We start from the raw sequence: 16,986 nt of genomic DNA, 5'->3' as shown, positions 1-16,986 counted from the left end.
TAAGCAAGTCTTGGTTCTTTTTTATTCCATATTGTCGCATTATATTTGCCAAGATAACAATTCGCTGACGGACACAAAATTACTTGATTCATTACTAGATTTATCGCTTGAGTCTAATGCCTGTTCAGAATTTGATTGGTGATTCGATTGGTGAACTATTTTTTCGTCCTCTTCATTAATTGTATCTTCATCAGTCGACACTTCGGCTAATAGTTTCGGTAGTCTTTTCTTTCTGTTCATTTATAGTCATAGCTCAAATAGCAAGACGTTTTTTCAACTGCCTGATCTCTTTCTCAATTTTAAATGACAATGCGAGCGCGCGCCTCGGGCCTGGGAAGCCCGGTTACTCGGTTTCTGATAAAAGATGAAAGGTTTAATTTTGGAAATGCTTGTTACTGACAAGTACATGACCTTAAACGCAGCTACTGAGAAGGTCGAAAAATTTCACCAAAGGAAGAAATTTTTGGATTACGTTTTTGTTTTGTCGGGCCTCGCAGGCCCGACGCGCGTTCTGCAAACTGTGAAGAATAAAGGGTAATTAAAGCCTTCCCATTTATGTCGTATCTTTTACAACTGCAACGAACATAGTTTTAAGCAAACTTCCTGTTCTACTCAGGACTCCAGTATGTTCGTAAAGTGAATAAGAAGAAAGTCCTGATAATGTAATTAAATAAATATCAACAAACTTTTAGTTCACTTAAATTTAATTAAACACAAATAGTATTTAAAATAAAAATTTAAAATAAAAATTTAAAATATTAATTTGATTCAACAAAACTAAATGAGTTTGCAAGCTATAGATTTTTCATTAATGATTCCGTGAAAACAGAAGGCAGAAAGTAAAAGTTTTTTCAAGAGGCTGTAAAAAAGAATGGCACTTAACTAATCGAACTACTGAATATTTTATACTGAAACTTGAAAGAGACTAAGCTGCAAACCATTAAATGCATACTGAAATGCATACTTGCAGGGTTCGGACAACCCCGAGTAGTCTTAGAAAGCCGTCCGTGTGGCTTAATGGCAAACCGCACAATGAGTTGATCATTGTTAACGAATTTCGCTTACTGCGCATGCTCAATGGTGTACCGCTGGCGTGGGCGAAAATACTGGCGACTAAGCATAAGCAACCCTACACAAGCCTTTTCGCCATGTAGGTCTTATCGACTGTTTACAATTGCAATAGTCTATTTCACTTACAATAATTTATTTGACCTTTAATTCAGTAATTTAAACTAAATTTAATCCTTAAATTGTTAAAGTATATATGAATGGAACGTATGGTAAATACTCAATTGTTTTTAATCCTCAGAAGTATAATTAGCTAATATATCTTGTAATGTTTCCTGTTTTGTAATCCTTTTTAAGAGAAAATTTGGGTATTTTATAATCGACATTTACATTCCATGTAATGAAGCAGCTTACACAACCTGACACGTTTTAAAACCTCGAACTGTTTATACCCAAGATAACACAATATCAACCATATATCGTATTTATCTTCTTTTTAAATTGCTCCAAAGTCGTAACTGCACCAAATTCCGTTTTGGGCATGCGCAGTAAGCGAAATTCGTTTAATATTGATCAACTCAATGTGTGGTTTGTCATTACGCGTCCGGGTGTCCGGCCCTGCTGTCACCTGTCACCTGCATACTGAAAAACTAGAAATACTAAAGAATATAACAAACATTTCACAAAGATTATTGAAAATGAGATTATGTATTTAATATACGCGAATATCATCCTACAGAAAACAATAAATATGAAAAGGAATTTTAAATGGCAGCATTAGTACAGATTCAAAATATCCCTTCCTAAATCTGCTTACAGAGAACGTAATCTTCCCTTGAAGTGACCAAGAATCTGGCCCTAAAACCCTAAAGTCTCCCAAAAGCTCATGAGAATGCGGTATTTTCTTAATTTTATTTCCAAAATAATTAACCCACTTTGTAGTTTGACTTCTTCTTTCTTGATATATTTAATACCTTAACTGTTCGAACATGTTTCAAGTGCATGCCCAAGATGCATGTTCAAAACGGATTTTCAAGATGCATACTCAAGGCGCATATTCAAAATGCTGTATGAATTTAAATGTATCATGACAAATATATTTGAGTGTATGGTCTGGCCGCTTGGAGGATTAAGTCTGTTGCAAACAAATTAAAGCAAAAACACTTTCTCTTGTTTTGATTTTATTCAATTCTAGAATATAATCTCTTGTTTGTGACGAAAGCGTATATGACATTACCTGCCTTGTAAAGAGTAAATATCTAAAATATGGTAATGGAGAGGTAATCTAAAATGAGAAAAATGCTTTGTAAAAGGCTGTGTAACCTATGGCGGGAAGTATCTAAAATTTATGTAAAAGCCAAAATGTTGCGTGCTCACCCTCAAGTGTCTTCAAACTTTGTCGACTTTCAGAATCCTTAGAAACATAAGCTTTTTTCGGGGAACTTTATCCTACACTTAGAAAAATATATCTTAAAATAATATTTAAAGCAGATCAATCATAGGTACTTTGTGTAAAGATAGTAAAAGAAAAGTACTGTATATTTATTAACAAATTTTAAAACAAAGTTAATGTAAAATATGTACTCATTAACAACATTAATTCTTGCTCCGTGTGTCACCTACCCGTATATTATATTTAGTGACAGGAGTGTGCTTGCCGTTTTTTACATAAACTGTGGAAGTCTAGCTCTATTGATGTTATCTACTGTCGTAATCATATTCTGCATTTAATTTGGTTATATATATATATATATATATATTGTTGCCACATACATTGAGAAAACGTTTCACTGAAATACGTTGTTCCAAATGGCATTAAAATGTTTATAGTTGTGTGAGAAACTTCTAGCTACTTTGCAAATTTGCAATCAAAAATTTAAGAACGGCCTTTGGCTTAAATTTAGATTTTTATGTTGAATCTGTTGATATGTCAATAGATTGTTCCCTATTCTTCACCGGCGAACTTTCTTATTTGTCATAGTACTCGAACGGATTTTTTTATCCAATTATGTTAAATTTTCTCTTCTGGGAAATATTCTCTTACAGTTTTTCTTTTCAACTGAAAATGTTCCATTATATAGTTTTAAAAACATTTGTTTAAACGTAATTCATTTTCCATTAGAAAATTCTTTAATTTTGCAAACCATTGCACGTCATTCCCTTTAACATACGTAATGGCAAATTTTTATTTTCATTTTTGAAGCAACAGAGTTTGAATCACAGAACCTTGCGGTTCTTCGAAACTCAGTTTGAAGACCATTACTCTGTAGAGTTATTAGGTATTTTTTGGAAACAGGAGATGTGAAAAATGAGCAACGCCTTCGCCCAGAATCGAAACATGTACCTCTGGAATACGCACCCAGCGTGCAGACCACTACACCAGGAAGGTACGCTAAGAAGGCGGGAGAAATACCTTATATACTTCCCCCTTTAAACGGCGACTGGGGTTTAGGGGACTCAGTCGCCAAATCCTGGGTGTGGAGAATCATCATCGACCACCTTTTAGTTCGGGCGCCACTGTAGAGTCATTAGGTATTTTTTGGAAGCAGGAGATGTGAAAAATGAGCAACACCTTCGCTTGGAATTGAACGACGGACCTCTGGAATACGCGCCCAGCGTGCAGACTACTACACCTCGAAGGTGCGCTAAGAAGTCAGGTGAAATACCCTATAACCCTACTTAACCAAAACTGATCCTTAGAAGAAATTATTAGTATTCAGTAGGCTTAACCGTTCTTCTTTACTATGTGAATCGATTTTCCTGTTTTCGATTTTTAATTTCTAGCAAGACAGCCTATTTAATCGAAAGGTTTTGCAGTTGTTGAAAACCTACCTTTAAAAGTAAAGACAATAATAGATAAAGTCACATACTAGCTTTAAAAAAAAAGAAAAAATAGCGTGACTTCTTTCGGTAAAATTTCACTTTATCACAGAAATGTATTTAATAAAAGATGAATTATTCTGAACTTTTGTTGAAATCAAATTGTAGTGCATCTTCATAATGTAAATTATTTTACTGAGGAAACCATATAATTATTCAAATATAGATAAAAGAATTACCTTATGAGATTCCATGATTTCTTTTCCTTCATCTGAGTTTGATATATTATTTGCTTCCGCACGTGCTGCAGGACATTCCCTGTCTATTCCTAAATACTGAAACAGAAACCTCCTGATTAGAATAATATTCAATATATTACGAACCTGTAACGTACGCAGCAAGTATCTGCAAATGTATTATATCTTGGATAAGTACACCTCAAAACTTCATTGAAAATCAGCCATTGTGAATAAATTTGCGTGAATAAATAAAAATACCAGCATTGTACCAAATATTTCATTAAATAAGTTGCATTAGAAAAGTAAAGCAGCTTACCTTATCGTTTCCTATACTTTCGTACTTCACAGGTATTGGCTGCCATGGGAAATCTGGGACAAACTGCCAATTTTCATCTGGAGCGTAGAGCGCGGCCATGTGACACAGCGCACTCAGAATGCACCTGTTTCTTTTAGCGCTTAATACTCTCACCTACAAAAAAAGAAAAATACTAAATCCATAAAAAATATATATACAAAAAATATGCTTTATCAAATGAAATTTGTATATTAACTGGCTGCATTAGTAAACTTACTTTGTCGCAATTTCTGTGAAACCCATCATAGCGACAGCTAACCCATCCCAGAAAATATCCAATATTTTCGAAATTGCAAATATTCGCATTGAGTATCACCAGTAATCACAAACTCTAAAGCAACTACCACCGAAGAAGACCAAAATGATGAGTGATTGCTTTACTGTGGTTTTCATTATCAGAATGAATGGAATGAATCAAGATATAACCAACTTGTTCTCACAAATCCCTTTGCTCTGAATCAGATCAAATCCTTAAGTACACCCGCCTTCATAACTACCAACACGAAATTAAGTCTTTTCAGCGGATCTTCACGCAGCAAGGCAACACAACAAGTAGATGTTGCGCAGTAGCTTCATGGTTTTTTTACATTTGGTGCAAGTTGGAAGTATTTTAGTACCACGGGAATATCTGAGGGGAGGGTACTTAAACGTCCTGAAGCCAACCGAGAAAGAGACGTTTGGTCCTTACCTGTCACTCTTGAAACCAACGGCAGTACCAGTACCTGCACTACTATACCATGAGTATCTGAGTAGCTGTCTCCAAGAATTGTTAATTAAAAGCTTTCTTCTCGAGGACAGTTCAAAGAAGGTCAAAGGTTCAGCATAAACCTCAGACATGGAAGTACCCTGCTTTGCTAGTCATATTATTACGCTTTAGATTTTATATTATTACGCTTTAGATTTACTTTAGATTTACAGATGGTATCCATTGTAGATGGAGGACAGAAGTAAAGGACAAGATCTTGAGTGTTCCAATAACTTTAACTCTTCTCAGGTCTCTAATATTTCTCCAATTATTTAAGTATTTGATTCATCTTCGGCTGTCCATAAGGATACAAGTTTCCCCGGATAAATGTCACTCTAAAACACAGTCCAAAGACATACCAATAGCCATCATTTCAGAGCTGAAAACGGATCAGAAATCGGTATTTCTACGTTTCAGAGATATTTCTTCCCCGCCAAATTAACAAAAGCCCCGCTACTAATGTGTCTATGTTCATTCTTATTGCCATTTGTGTATATCAGAACTTCCTCAAATTAATCACTTCCACAGCAGCCTGTCTAAAAATATTCAGTATATTGAGAGTATTTATTAGTTAATAACTCTAAATGAAGCCATTGTTAAACAATTAAACCCTTTGATCGTATGTCGTATGTCTGAGATAAATAAAGGAAGCTTTTTTAATTCAAATAATGGAGCAGTAAGGATTTCCGTGCACGTCTCGAAATAGAATATTCATGCCTCAATAATTCATATCACGTTATTGTGAACTTTTTAAAATGAAATTTCACTAGAACAAAAGGAGACATTTATGATACAGATTGATAATATTTTACAGATAAAATTATTGATTTCTTAACACTTTCTCACCCTATTTCTTAACAAAACTTAAATCAATTTTATTCGTTTCATTCCGGCATTTTAGAGCCTTTAAGATGCACTTTTAGACAAATATTGCTGATATTTTATCCCTATACCTTTAAAATCCGATGACTTTGGAAAAATCCAAAAATGCATATACTTAAAAGCAACTTTTAGCATGATTGTTTGGTACGGCCAAGAATTTTTCTCATTTATTAGAATTCTTATTGTAACACAAACAGCTGAAATTTCCTGGAAGCACCTGAAATTCTTGTCAATTTTTAAGATATACTTTTAATTTTTAGTACCCAATAGTTTAAAAGTAGTTTTTTTAATCATATTTTGTAGTAAATGTTGGATTACAGACAGGTAATGTAAGTTCAGATTTTATTTCATTGTAAACTTACAAATTATTTCATGCAGAAGATATGTAAGATCTAGTGATCTTATTATTATTTTAAATCTGTGTTTGGTGTCTGACCATGAGGCCTATTAGCCGATTACTATCAACCCGGATGGTTGCAGCACACTCGCATATTACATTAAATTAGATTTACATCTTTTGAATTCCATTATAAAAGGAGCAAGCTATGAACATCTTGTATTAGTCAAAGGAAAGTAATGGTATAGACGAATGAATCCATAATACATTTAATTGTGGAATATCTTTATAAAAAGTCTGCAATTCTTATTCAAAGAAACCTTTATTTACTCTACTGCCACACTATTACTATTAACTCATAAGTATGAATAAATGCCTTAAAAGAACTATGAGTGAATGCACTAAAACCCGAAGAAGAAATTTTGAACATATATACTTAATTTTAAGTAACCCGAAGGTAGCAAATATTGCAGTGGGCATAATGGAATCTCGTGTACCACGAACCTTGAAAAACTGAAAACTCGACTGATTCGAAATCTCGAAAAGATTGAAAAACTTGAAACTTTGAGCTTAACAGATATTCGAATCTTAATTTAAGAAATCATTAAATACTTTAACTGAGAAAAAATTACTTCATCGGCATCCAATAGAAGTGTTCATTTTATCGAGTTTGATCTAAAGAGCATATACTAGACCATAACTCTGAAAGACAAGAGACGAATTCTCGCTATGTCTTGTAAGTACCACAGAGACAGGAAAAAGGCGTAAAGAACACTTATATTAATTCAAATAACGTTTAATAGATAGCACCAACTAATGCTTACAGTAGAAGCCAACACTTTTGGCTTTAAGTAAAAGATAATGGATAGACTAAAGTTAATGATATCTAAGTTTAGACTAACATCTTAACAGTTTAACTAGCGCGCAAGTTGGCTCTGACCGAAGTCGGCGTAAACAATCCTAATGCCAAGAGTAACTCAACGCCGCAGAATTATAATCGTCAGAAGATCAAAGTTAGCAACATGGCCTTCAAGCTCTAATTTGCTCTAATGCTCATGCTAATAATATGCTCTAATTTTACCTTCCGGAACCTTCTTTTAAATACTTCCTTCTTTTACCTATTATGAACTTTGCGCGAGCTAGAAAATTTCCATTCTGGCAGGGAAATGAAACGAGGCTTAATAAGGAAGGGAATTAACATAAAATAACAGGTTATAAAACTAAAATAATTCTTACAATCCAGGAAAAAAGTTAAAAAGTAATGAAATAAAAACGTTATTGTTGTGTTGTGACCTATCTCGCTTGTCTACATCGCAGCAACATCAGCATAAGCACACGAAATTCATCGTGGTAAGGACTTCAAGATTGCGGTTGTCGTTGGAGCACCATACGGGTAACAGTATGACTTTACTCTATTTCACTCCAAATTTAGATGGAGAGAACCACCCGGGGAGACGGATCCGACCCTATCACAAGCCCCTCGAGAGGACTTTCGACTAGCCGTTATTTAGAATGCTACCATACAGCACAGACATTACCATATTTGCAAATATCCATGCCTTTTCGAGGATTTACACCCGGGCCTTGTAGTACGGCAACCTGAGTTGCTAATCACTGTCCCGGTTGAAAGGCAAAGAAATAAAAATAAAGGCATTTGTTACAATTTTAGTGGCTTTGGACTAATATCAGTATCACCTTTTATCGGCCGTAAGTGGTATATTGGTTAATTATCCGGAGAAAATTTAGCGTTCCACGTTTAGTGTTTTATCTGTGTTAACCTTTAGAATAATTTTCTCCTCTTTAGGCCTTCTTTGATTTAAAATGGTACTCAAAAATCGAAAATTTAATTAAATCTATTAAAGTTATCATTGAAGAAAAGATGATTTTTTATGAAAAATTTATTAGATCTGGAAATCGTTAGTGGATAAATTACCCCCCCCCGAAAAAAATGTGGAACTTAAAAACACAAAGCAGTTTTTTCTGTTAAGTGTTCCTGGGGTGTCAGACGAAATTTTGTGGTTCCAGATAATATTCTAGGGTTTACAAAGCTCTCAAACCACATGATATTATACAGATTGATTCAAAGTTATGCTTATCTCACGAACCACATTTTAAGAGAATGAATTTTACATGTGTTTGGAATACGATTCACATGATGTGTCCAAAATGAATGTTTTCCTGTTCTCACGGATGACTCCTTTTGATGATGATAATGATTACTGCAGGCTCGGGAATCTTTTCGAGCATATTTTTCCTCAATTCTTTGGCAGCAAAATTTGGAACAGCTTTTGATGGAGAAGTGGATGCTGTTCGAACTGCTCTGAAATATTTGTTGGTTTTTGAGGATAGATTTGTTACAGTAGTCATTTTTCCTGATTTTCAGACTGCAGTGTAGGCTATTAGTTCTTCGAGCTGCCCTCATCGGAGGAAATTTCACAATGACGGCATCATTTACGGCAGTTTTAAAAATAAAACTTGTAGTCTTTCAGTAGTAACAGTAGTACTTCAGTAGATACTGGCCACCGTAGCATTTTTGGGAATGAGCAGGCTGACTGCCATGCATAAAACAGCTCGAGATTAATACAAACGGAATTTTCGACATCATCTTTCCATTCTATGAGGCTTTATATCAAGCAAATAATGGAAAAAACATAAATTGCAAATTTAGGATACCATAAAGTTAAAGCGGGGGAGAACTGAAGATAGCAATCCCTAGCAGTCCACGGCGGGAAGTTGTTGCCAGTTCCGGCTCCTGACTGGACATGACTGCTTGGCAGAGCACCTCCATCGCATTGGAACCTGTTCGAACCCTAGCCGAAGAATATGAGACTTTCTTTGCCCTAGGTGCCCTATCTGTAATTCGACAGATGCAACGAATAGAGATTACCTCCATCGATGTGCCTGACTTCGCGACGACTCTGAAACGGCATTTTACAGGCGTTGTAGAGAACCTCTGAGGCTATGACGTCGGTCACTTTTATGTAAGCGTTTTATTATTTGTTTGTACTTTTGTGTTTGCCTTGTCATGGGAAATTAAAAAAAAAAAAAAAAAAAAAAAAAAAAAACACTAAGACACCTGAACCTTCAAGATCTTAAATTTCACACTTAATTTACTAAATTTAATTTATATCTTCTTAATAAATATATAAGTATGCATTTATTATTATTATTAATATTTACGTGTTCTGTCCTAAGGCAGTACACGGAAGGTAGAGGTGCCTTCGTAGAGGACTTTCTAAGGAAAACTGACTCGTATTAACACGCTACAATTGAGGAAAACCACGAAAATGCCAATGCAGCCAGCCCGTTCACGGGATTCGAACCATCAGAACCGAATTACCACTGTTCAGGGATTTTACAGCTCGGCTGCTGGTGGGTTCTAAGTGTGCATTTAAAAATAAAATTCTTAAAGTTTTTCACAATTAAACGAAAATTTAAAATTTTGCTTTCATTAAAGACTTTTACCATTTTTTTTCTTATTCTTACATTTATAAGAAAAATTCGAGAATTTTTTTGGATTCGAATTCAGATTCTAGAAAATCTGGGATTCGTTTCATCTTTAGGCTATATAACTACATAATTCCTTATAAACAAATAAGAGAAACAAATAGATGGATTTGTCAAATTAACAGATAAATGAACAGTAAAATCATAAAGTTTGCAAAATGAATTTTAGCGCTTTTTAACTACCTTTTTTGCATATTTGTCTGAAAAACTTAATCTAAAAAATAGAGAAGTACGTCGTCGAGTGGATTACATCACTTGAATTTTTATTTTGACAAAATTTCAACACAGCTGGTCAAAATACAGATTAAAATACAATTTGCTTTATAACTGTATACCGTATTTTACGAACTATAAAACACACCTTAATTTTTAAGCAATTGTTTTAAAAAGTAACATTTTTACCTTTTTTTATTATTAGATTGCAAAGCCAGACTAAAAAGTTTTAGTTTACAAAAACCTAACTGACATTTAAAATTCTTGAAAATCGACATCTGAGCTTTCTACTTCTTTCTTTTCATCGTTATCGCCTTCACTACCATATAAGATGTCATATACGGTATCAGATAAGATGGTCTTCGCTGCAATCGAGAGCGTTACCTATGCTGCACTTCTTGAGAGATTTAATAATAATATTTTCTCCTCTAGACCGCGACTGTTTTATTCACAGACACACTTGTTTAATTGTAGGTCGAGTTAAAGCTTCCGAAGGGAGCTTTAACTTCGTCGGGAATTCACGCTGGGTTTCATCCATGCATGCTGGATTCTCATTTGTTATATCAGTTTCGAGTATGAGACGCGCCTGAATTTCGGAGTCAATTTTTCGAAGAAAGAAGTAGTCCGTAAAATACGTTATATGGCAAAAGAAAAATTGTATACGCGTAAAATTGCTTTCATTGATTTCAGCTGCCGTCGTTTCCTTTCAGTTATTACATGTTGGTTACAAAATGCCGGAAAGTGTATATAAAACAGCAATTTCAAATTATGTTACCTCTTGTGGATTAGATGTTATGAAGTCCTTATACATCAACCTCAGCTGACGTCCAAGTGCATAATTCTGGTATTTTCCAAGCTAAGGGAAAAAATATGAAAACATTGAATGACAGAAAATTAATTTTCAGCCTTTACGGGCGGCTGTCATACATACTGTTACGTAGAAAAAATTAATATTACTTTTAACTTTTAAACTACCTGACTTTCTCGGTGCCGCGACAAAAAAACTACACTACTCTTTAACATAAAAACTTCATGTCTGAACTCTTTAAGTTTTTGGTGATTATAACACCTACCTAAGTTCAACAAACAACAACTCAGAAAAATAAGGTTCATCATATCAACTCTCAACTCTTTAAATCAAAGAATGAAAAGAAAATATCCTTCCTGGTGTTTTGGCAGAATCAAAGATTATTTATCAAAACAAAATGTAAGAACTCATTTTCCTAACAAATTCGTCAGTCTGCTATCAGTCACTAAAATAAAACAATATCTGCTCTCCTTCCTGAACACTTCTAAATTTCGATACATTTCTAGAGATAGCCCTAAAACAATTTACATAAGGATCACATGGATGACCTACATTTGACGACAAAATAAAACATACAATATTTAAAATATTACACATTTATTTAATATTCCAGACATTATAATATAAGATAGCTGACCAGACTACCCCTACAAAACATTATCTAAACTTTTTCTCATAATTTCTCCTTTGATCGCATATCTCTCATAAAGTGTATGAATACTACAAATCATTAATTAATAATTCACATTTAGAATATGGAACAATTTATCTTCAGACATTTAGTCATCAATTAAATTACTTGATATAATACTATACATTACTTCAGTGAAAATTTCTTTTCAGAAACATTTAATTTTCCCTCTGATTAATTTAATTATAACTCATCTCATTTAAACATTTTTTAATTCACATTCACAAATTAAAAATTAAACAACTAGAAACAAACAAAACGAGAGAGAAATATATGCATCACTCACGGAAGCAGCATACACAGCAATCTGTGAGACTCGGGAAGCTACAGAACAGTTTTCCTCAATAAATCGAAACAACATTTTCATCAGTAATCAAGATAGGAAGCCGCATACACAACAATCTGTGAAACTCGGGAAGCTATCGGATAATTTTCTTTAACACATCGAAACAACGTTTTGATCAGTAATCAAGATAGGAAACCGCATACACAACAATCTGTGGACTCGGAAAGCTATCAGACAATTTTCTTTAACGTATCGAAACAAGGTTTTCAACAGCAATCAAGATAGGAAGCCGCATACACAACTATCTGTGAGACTCGGGAAGCTATGGGACAATTTTCTTTAACGCATCGAGACAACGTTTTTAACAGAAATCAAGATAGGAAGCCGCATACATAACAATCTGTGAGACTCGAGAAGCTATCGGACAATTTTCTTTAACGCATCCAAACAACGTTTTCAACAGCAATTAAGATAGGAAGCCGCATACACAACAATCTATGAGACTCGGGAAGCTATCGAACAATTTTCTTTAATACATCGAAAACAACATTTTGATTAGTAATCGAGATAGGAAACCGCATACACAACAATCTGTGGACTCGGGAAGCTATCAGACAATTTTCTTTAACGCATCCAAACAACGTTTTCAACAGCAATTAAGATAGGAAGCCGCATACACAACAATCTGTGAGACTCGAGAAGCTATCGAAAAATTTTCTTTAATACATCGAAACAACATTTTGATTAGTAATCAAGATAGGAAACCGCATACACAACAATCTGTGGACTCGAGAAGCTATCGGACAATTTTCGTTAATGCATCGAGACAGTGTTTTCATCAGTAACCAAGATAGGAAGCCGCATGAGCAACAGTCTGTTAGACTCGGAAGCTACCGAACAGTTTTCTTTAATGCATCGAAACAGTGCTTTCATCAGTATTCCGGATCTGAAGCCGCGTGAGCATCTTCCACAAAGTACAAAATCTCCGAGACAAGGCAATTAAATTTTTTTAGAAGGAAAACAAGTCCGAGTAACGGGAAATGACTCGCCGGACAGCATTACAAGAATGTTATTCAAGAGTTTCGAGAAAAAAGGGGGGACAGAATTTTGGTTAAAATATTTCAGATGTTGTCTCTTTCTGTAGTCATTTAAAACTCTGATTTTGAAGTGGACATCGAAGTCTGTAGTAAATCGCATTTGCTTTACTTAAAATGCAGATTATCTAGTGCTGCTTTTACTAGTGAATATGGCTCATGCAAAAAGAAACAGCGCAATGCTAGTTTCAAATTCAAAGTCATTCAGTTCTCGAAAGAAAATAGAAATCGTGATGCAGCAAGGATGTTTGGTGTTCGTGAAAGATGGAAAGGATGATGATTATTTATGGATCATTGAAACAATGATGGTGAAGATAAAGCAGGATTCTCCGATGTGCTTCAAAGTATAACGGAAGTCGAGGATGACGAACCTTTCATGTTATCCGATAATAAACGTTTTTAAGTTCATAAGGTATGTCATTTTTTTTAAATAAACAGCATTTAGATGCAGGTAAAAATCTAATTTTTGTCAGCTGATTTTTTCCTTATTTTTAAATCCGGCGTATAACGCGCACCCGTAAATTTCGACCTTATTTTTTGTATATAAAGTGCGCATTATACCCGGAATTCGAACATCTAAGTATCCAGAATTTCAAAATCTAGAAGTCAGTCAATCAGTTAAACATATACAAGTAGAATAATTGACCAAGAAACTAAAGACTATACAAAGTACACAAACGTAAAATTACTACAAAAATATGATAAATAAACAGAAATAAGTCCGAAATAACACTAAACAGAGAAATACTGTACGAAAAAAAATTCTAACAAAAATATTTAAGGTATCCGACCACGTTCGGAGCACTTTTTTTCAAAAAAGCAATATAGGTACATTATAAACACATTTTTTTCATTTATTATCTACAGAGATTAATTATGGAATATCAAAATTTAATATATTCTATTATTATCCTGCAAAAAATATTAAATGGACGTGAAATTTTAAGCAAATTTTAAAACAATTTGAAACATTCTATATGAAAAAATATTGAAGTTATATTAAAAAGAGTCATATAATAATAAACTACATGCTTTTATCTAGGGAATGACATAGGATTTTAAAGACATCTCATATAGTAAAAAAATTTCAGAATTTTGAAAATTTTTATGAGATTTTCAATAAATTCACGGTGTCATTATTTAAATAACAGGCCACAATTTCAAAAATGTTTAATATATAAATATTCTGGTATGTCGTTCCCTAGATAACTATATATAGATTAAGCATACAAAGTTTCATAAAAATTAAGTAATAATAATTTGATTTATCGTGCACCAAGTGAACCAGTTTTTAGAAAAAATAGATTTTGAGAAAAATGCATTTAAAGTTTAAATGCTTTATTTCTATTATTAAATCTTGACCCAAATACCTAAAACTCCCCATATCTATAGCTTATACCTTCCGTTTGTTCAACTTTATCTGTTTTTCCGTTTATATTCAGCCTATTTGTTTTTGTGCCAATTTTTACTCGGGGTAGTGAGTGATATTTTGATTTCCTTAATCGCTCCATGTCGAGCTTACTAAATCTCTCCACTGTATATTCGCCATGTTGCATACCTATATAATTTAAAATATCTAGTAAGCCTAAAAGCCCTCTGTTAAAGTGTATAACAGCTATATATGCCCCGAATTTAAGAGTTTGTAATTCCACAATGGCAACCATCGGTATAAATTTCCAAAAAATGTAATTAAAATTTTGCTTGCATTTCATGTCTTTTTTTATACGCACTTCTAAAAGAGCTTCTGCTCACATAGTTTTATATACACTCTGAAGAATATTAATTACATTCTTTGGCCCAGTCCTTTGGATTTGTTTGTGTGCACTCTTCTAACTGATACAGCTCGCTGATATTTACAAAAAATGTCTGGTCCATTTGGGCACTGACCATGTATAAGTAGCTTTGCACGAGAGAAAGTGTGAAAAAAAATGGAGCAGTTACAGCACTTTCCATTCATTGTTCCTGATTTTAATTCCATTTTAAAGTTTGTCAATAAAGACATCATTAGTGAGCGCCGTTGACCCCTCCATCAAGATATTTTTGTTTTCCCTTCAATTTTCTAACTCTGGAACAGGGCTTCTGAATATGACTTACGCATTCATATTTAGTGACACTACTTAAGTATAAATATTTACGTCACAAATCACTTTCAAAAATGTCTCCTGCCGATGAGAAACATTTTATTTTTAGTTCACTCGATGGAAATTGCTTTATTAATAGTATTCTCTATTTCCTTCACAACACGTTTCATAAATTTCTTCCTTATGCATTTTCGTTTACAAACACACGACTTTGATTTTTTATGACCCTCTATTATGCTTTTAAGTAGAATATTTTTAAAAATAATCAAAGACTAAGATAAATCTAATTGCAGTATGCAATGTGTCGAATCCAATCAAACTCATATGTTAGCGAGGACATAACGCTTTCTACAGGTAATTAATAAAAATATTGCATTTTATTGGAAATAATTTCATGTTGGCGTTTGGGCGTTTCGGCTTCCCTGTTCCGAGTAACTCAATCTCACTACAGGTCGACTCTACCTTTGGGCACGTCGTGGAGGTTCAACCTCCACTATTACCCTCCAGTAGAGCCGCGCACCACCTGGATATGACACCAGGCAGCACCGGTCGTCTAATGCTCCTGCCAGTCGCTCGGGCGAGCCCTTCGCAGCGGGACATTACCCAGCGACCCCGGGGGAAAACCCCACGGGTTACTAGCACCACGCCGCGCTAGGACGTGCCAGACTCCGAGGCCGGCCAATAAGTGACCTTTCCCAGAGCCTTCAGAACCACCAAGTTCATAATTTTATACCCCCGTGGCCGTGTACTGCCTAGGTACAGATCCTAGCCAGTAGCTTCGCAGAGTTCTCTACGTCGACCCCCGGGGGGGGGAATAATTTCATGTTGCTGAACAGACTACAGATAAGATTCTATAAATTCCCTCTCTTTAAAAGTCTTTACATTACATTTCAAAGACAGCAAATTATTTATGTCCATTTCTAGCTCTTTTCAACCCTTTGAATGACACTTTCGGTGATTTAAATGCCCATTTCCGGTTTTTGCGTCTTTACAAAATCCTTAATATCTTGGTTTCTAATTAACGTATAAACAAAAGCATACCAGTTTTGGAAAGCTAAATAAACAGTCTATCCAATGAACGAATAAAAGAAAATTGCCATTTTTTTTTGCCAAAATTGGCCTTTTCAACGTGTTTGGATACCTTAAATAAATTACAGCGAAAGGCTGAATGTACTTAATATAAATCAGGCATAATACAAACATCGGTGTAGATTGGTGCGCAACAACTGCTTTTCCATTTGCAATTAATTTTCATAAGTTGACAGACTTTCTTTTGCTTTATTTTATTTCAATTTTTTTACCCTTTATGTGGCACATCTATTTTAAATCTTTGAATTTTATGATATATTTAATGCAATATTTAATATTTAAATAAAATTTAAAGATTTATATTTAATGGTACATTTGTTTAAAATCTAATTTGCATAGTGATTTATTTATATAAAATTAACGATTTTAACAAATTCCATTTTTTAATGGGAATCACACTATGTAAAGGAAATTAACAAGTGTAAGCAATATTCTGTGGATCTTGTTTTTTTAGATTGGATACCAGAAGATTGAATCCTCTGAATGCTTATTTTTTTAAAAAGCGGATTTTTTCTTTGATAGATAAATGCATTATTCCGAAGAATTAATAATTATTCTCATGACGGTTTTCTAAAGAAACATAAGTTTAAAGAGTTATAGATGTTAAATGCACATTTAAACAAGGAAAGGGTATATACAACTTTTTCAGCGAGTTTCAAGGATATTTTCACAATAAAAATAAGCATTCAAGACTTTCGCGTTTTCTGTAAAAACGCAAAATTAACAATTTTCCACGGGGAAACTGATTTGATAAACATTTGTGTAATATTAATCCGATATAAAAAAAAATGAAAAACGTTTCTGTGCGAATATTTTTAATTATCTTGTAAG

General features: G+C 33.9%; 1 protein-coding gene across 3 annotated transcripts in view; it reads right to left on the bottom strand.

Moving 5' to 3' along the window:
• The window catches only part of LOC118193155 (prostatic acid phosphatase-like), a 116,254-nt gene that overhangs the window by 25,855 nt on the left and 73,413 nt on the right, over positions 1 to 16,986 (bottom strand). For all 3 annotated transcript variants that reach the window (XM_085811329.1, XM_085811331.1, XM_035364195.2), the window contains 3 exons: positions 10,882 to 10,962; positions 4,384 to 4,536; positions 4,068 to 4,163 (listed from right to left, as the gene is read on the bottom strand). In XM_085811329.1, the coding sequence (XP_085667455.1) occupies positions 4,068 to 4,163; positions 4,384 to 4,536; positions 10,882 to 10,962 (330 nt within the window). The remainder of the gene's footprint in view (positions 1 to 4,067; positions 4,164 to 4,383; positions 4,537 to 10,881; positions 10,963 to 16,986) is intronic.

This window comes from Stegodyphus dumicola, chromosome 2 (assembly GCF_044657685.1).
Source record: "Stegodyphus dumicola isolate Sdum_Otavi_A_Nest chromosome 2, ASM4465768v1".
Taxonomy (NCBI): Eukaryota; Metazoa; Arthropoda; class Arachnida; order Araneae; family Eresidae; genus Stegodyphus; species Stegodyphus dumicola.
Note: the sequence above shows the minus strand (reverse complement) of the source record. Positions and strands in the feature narration are given on the sequence as shown.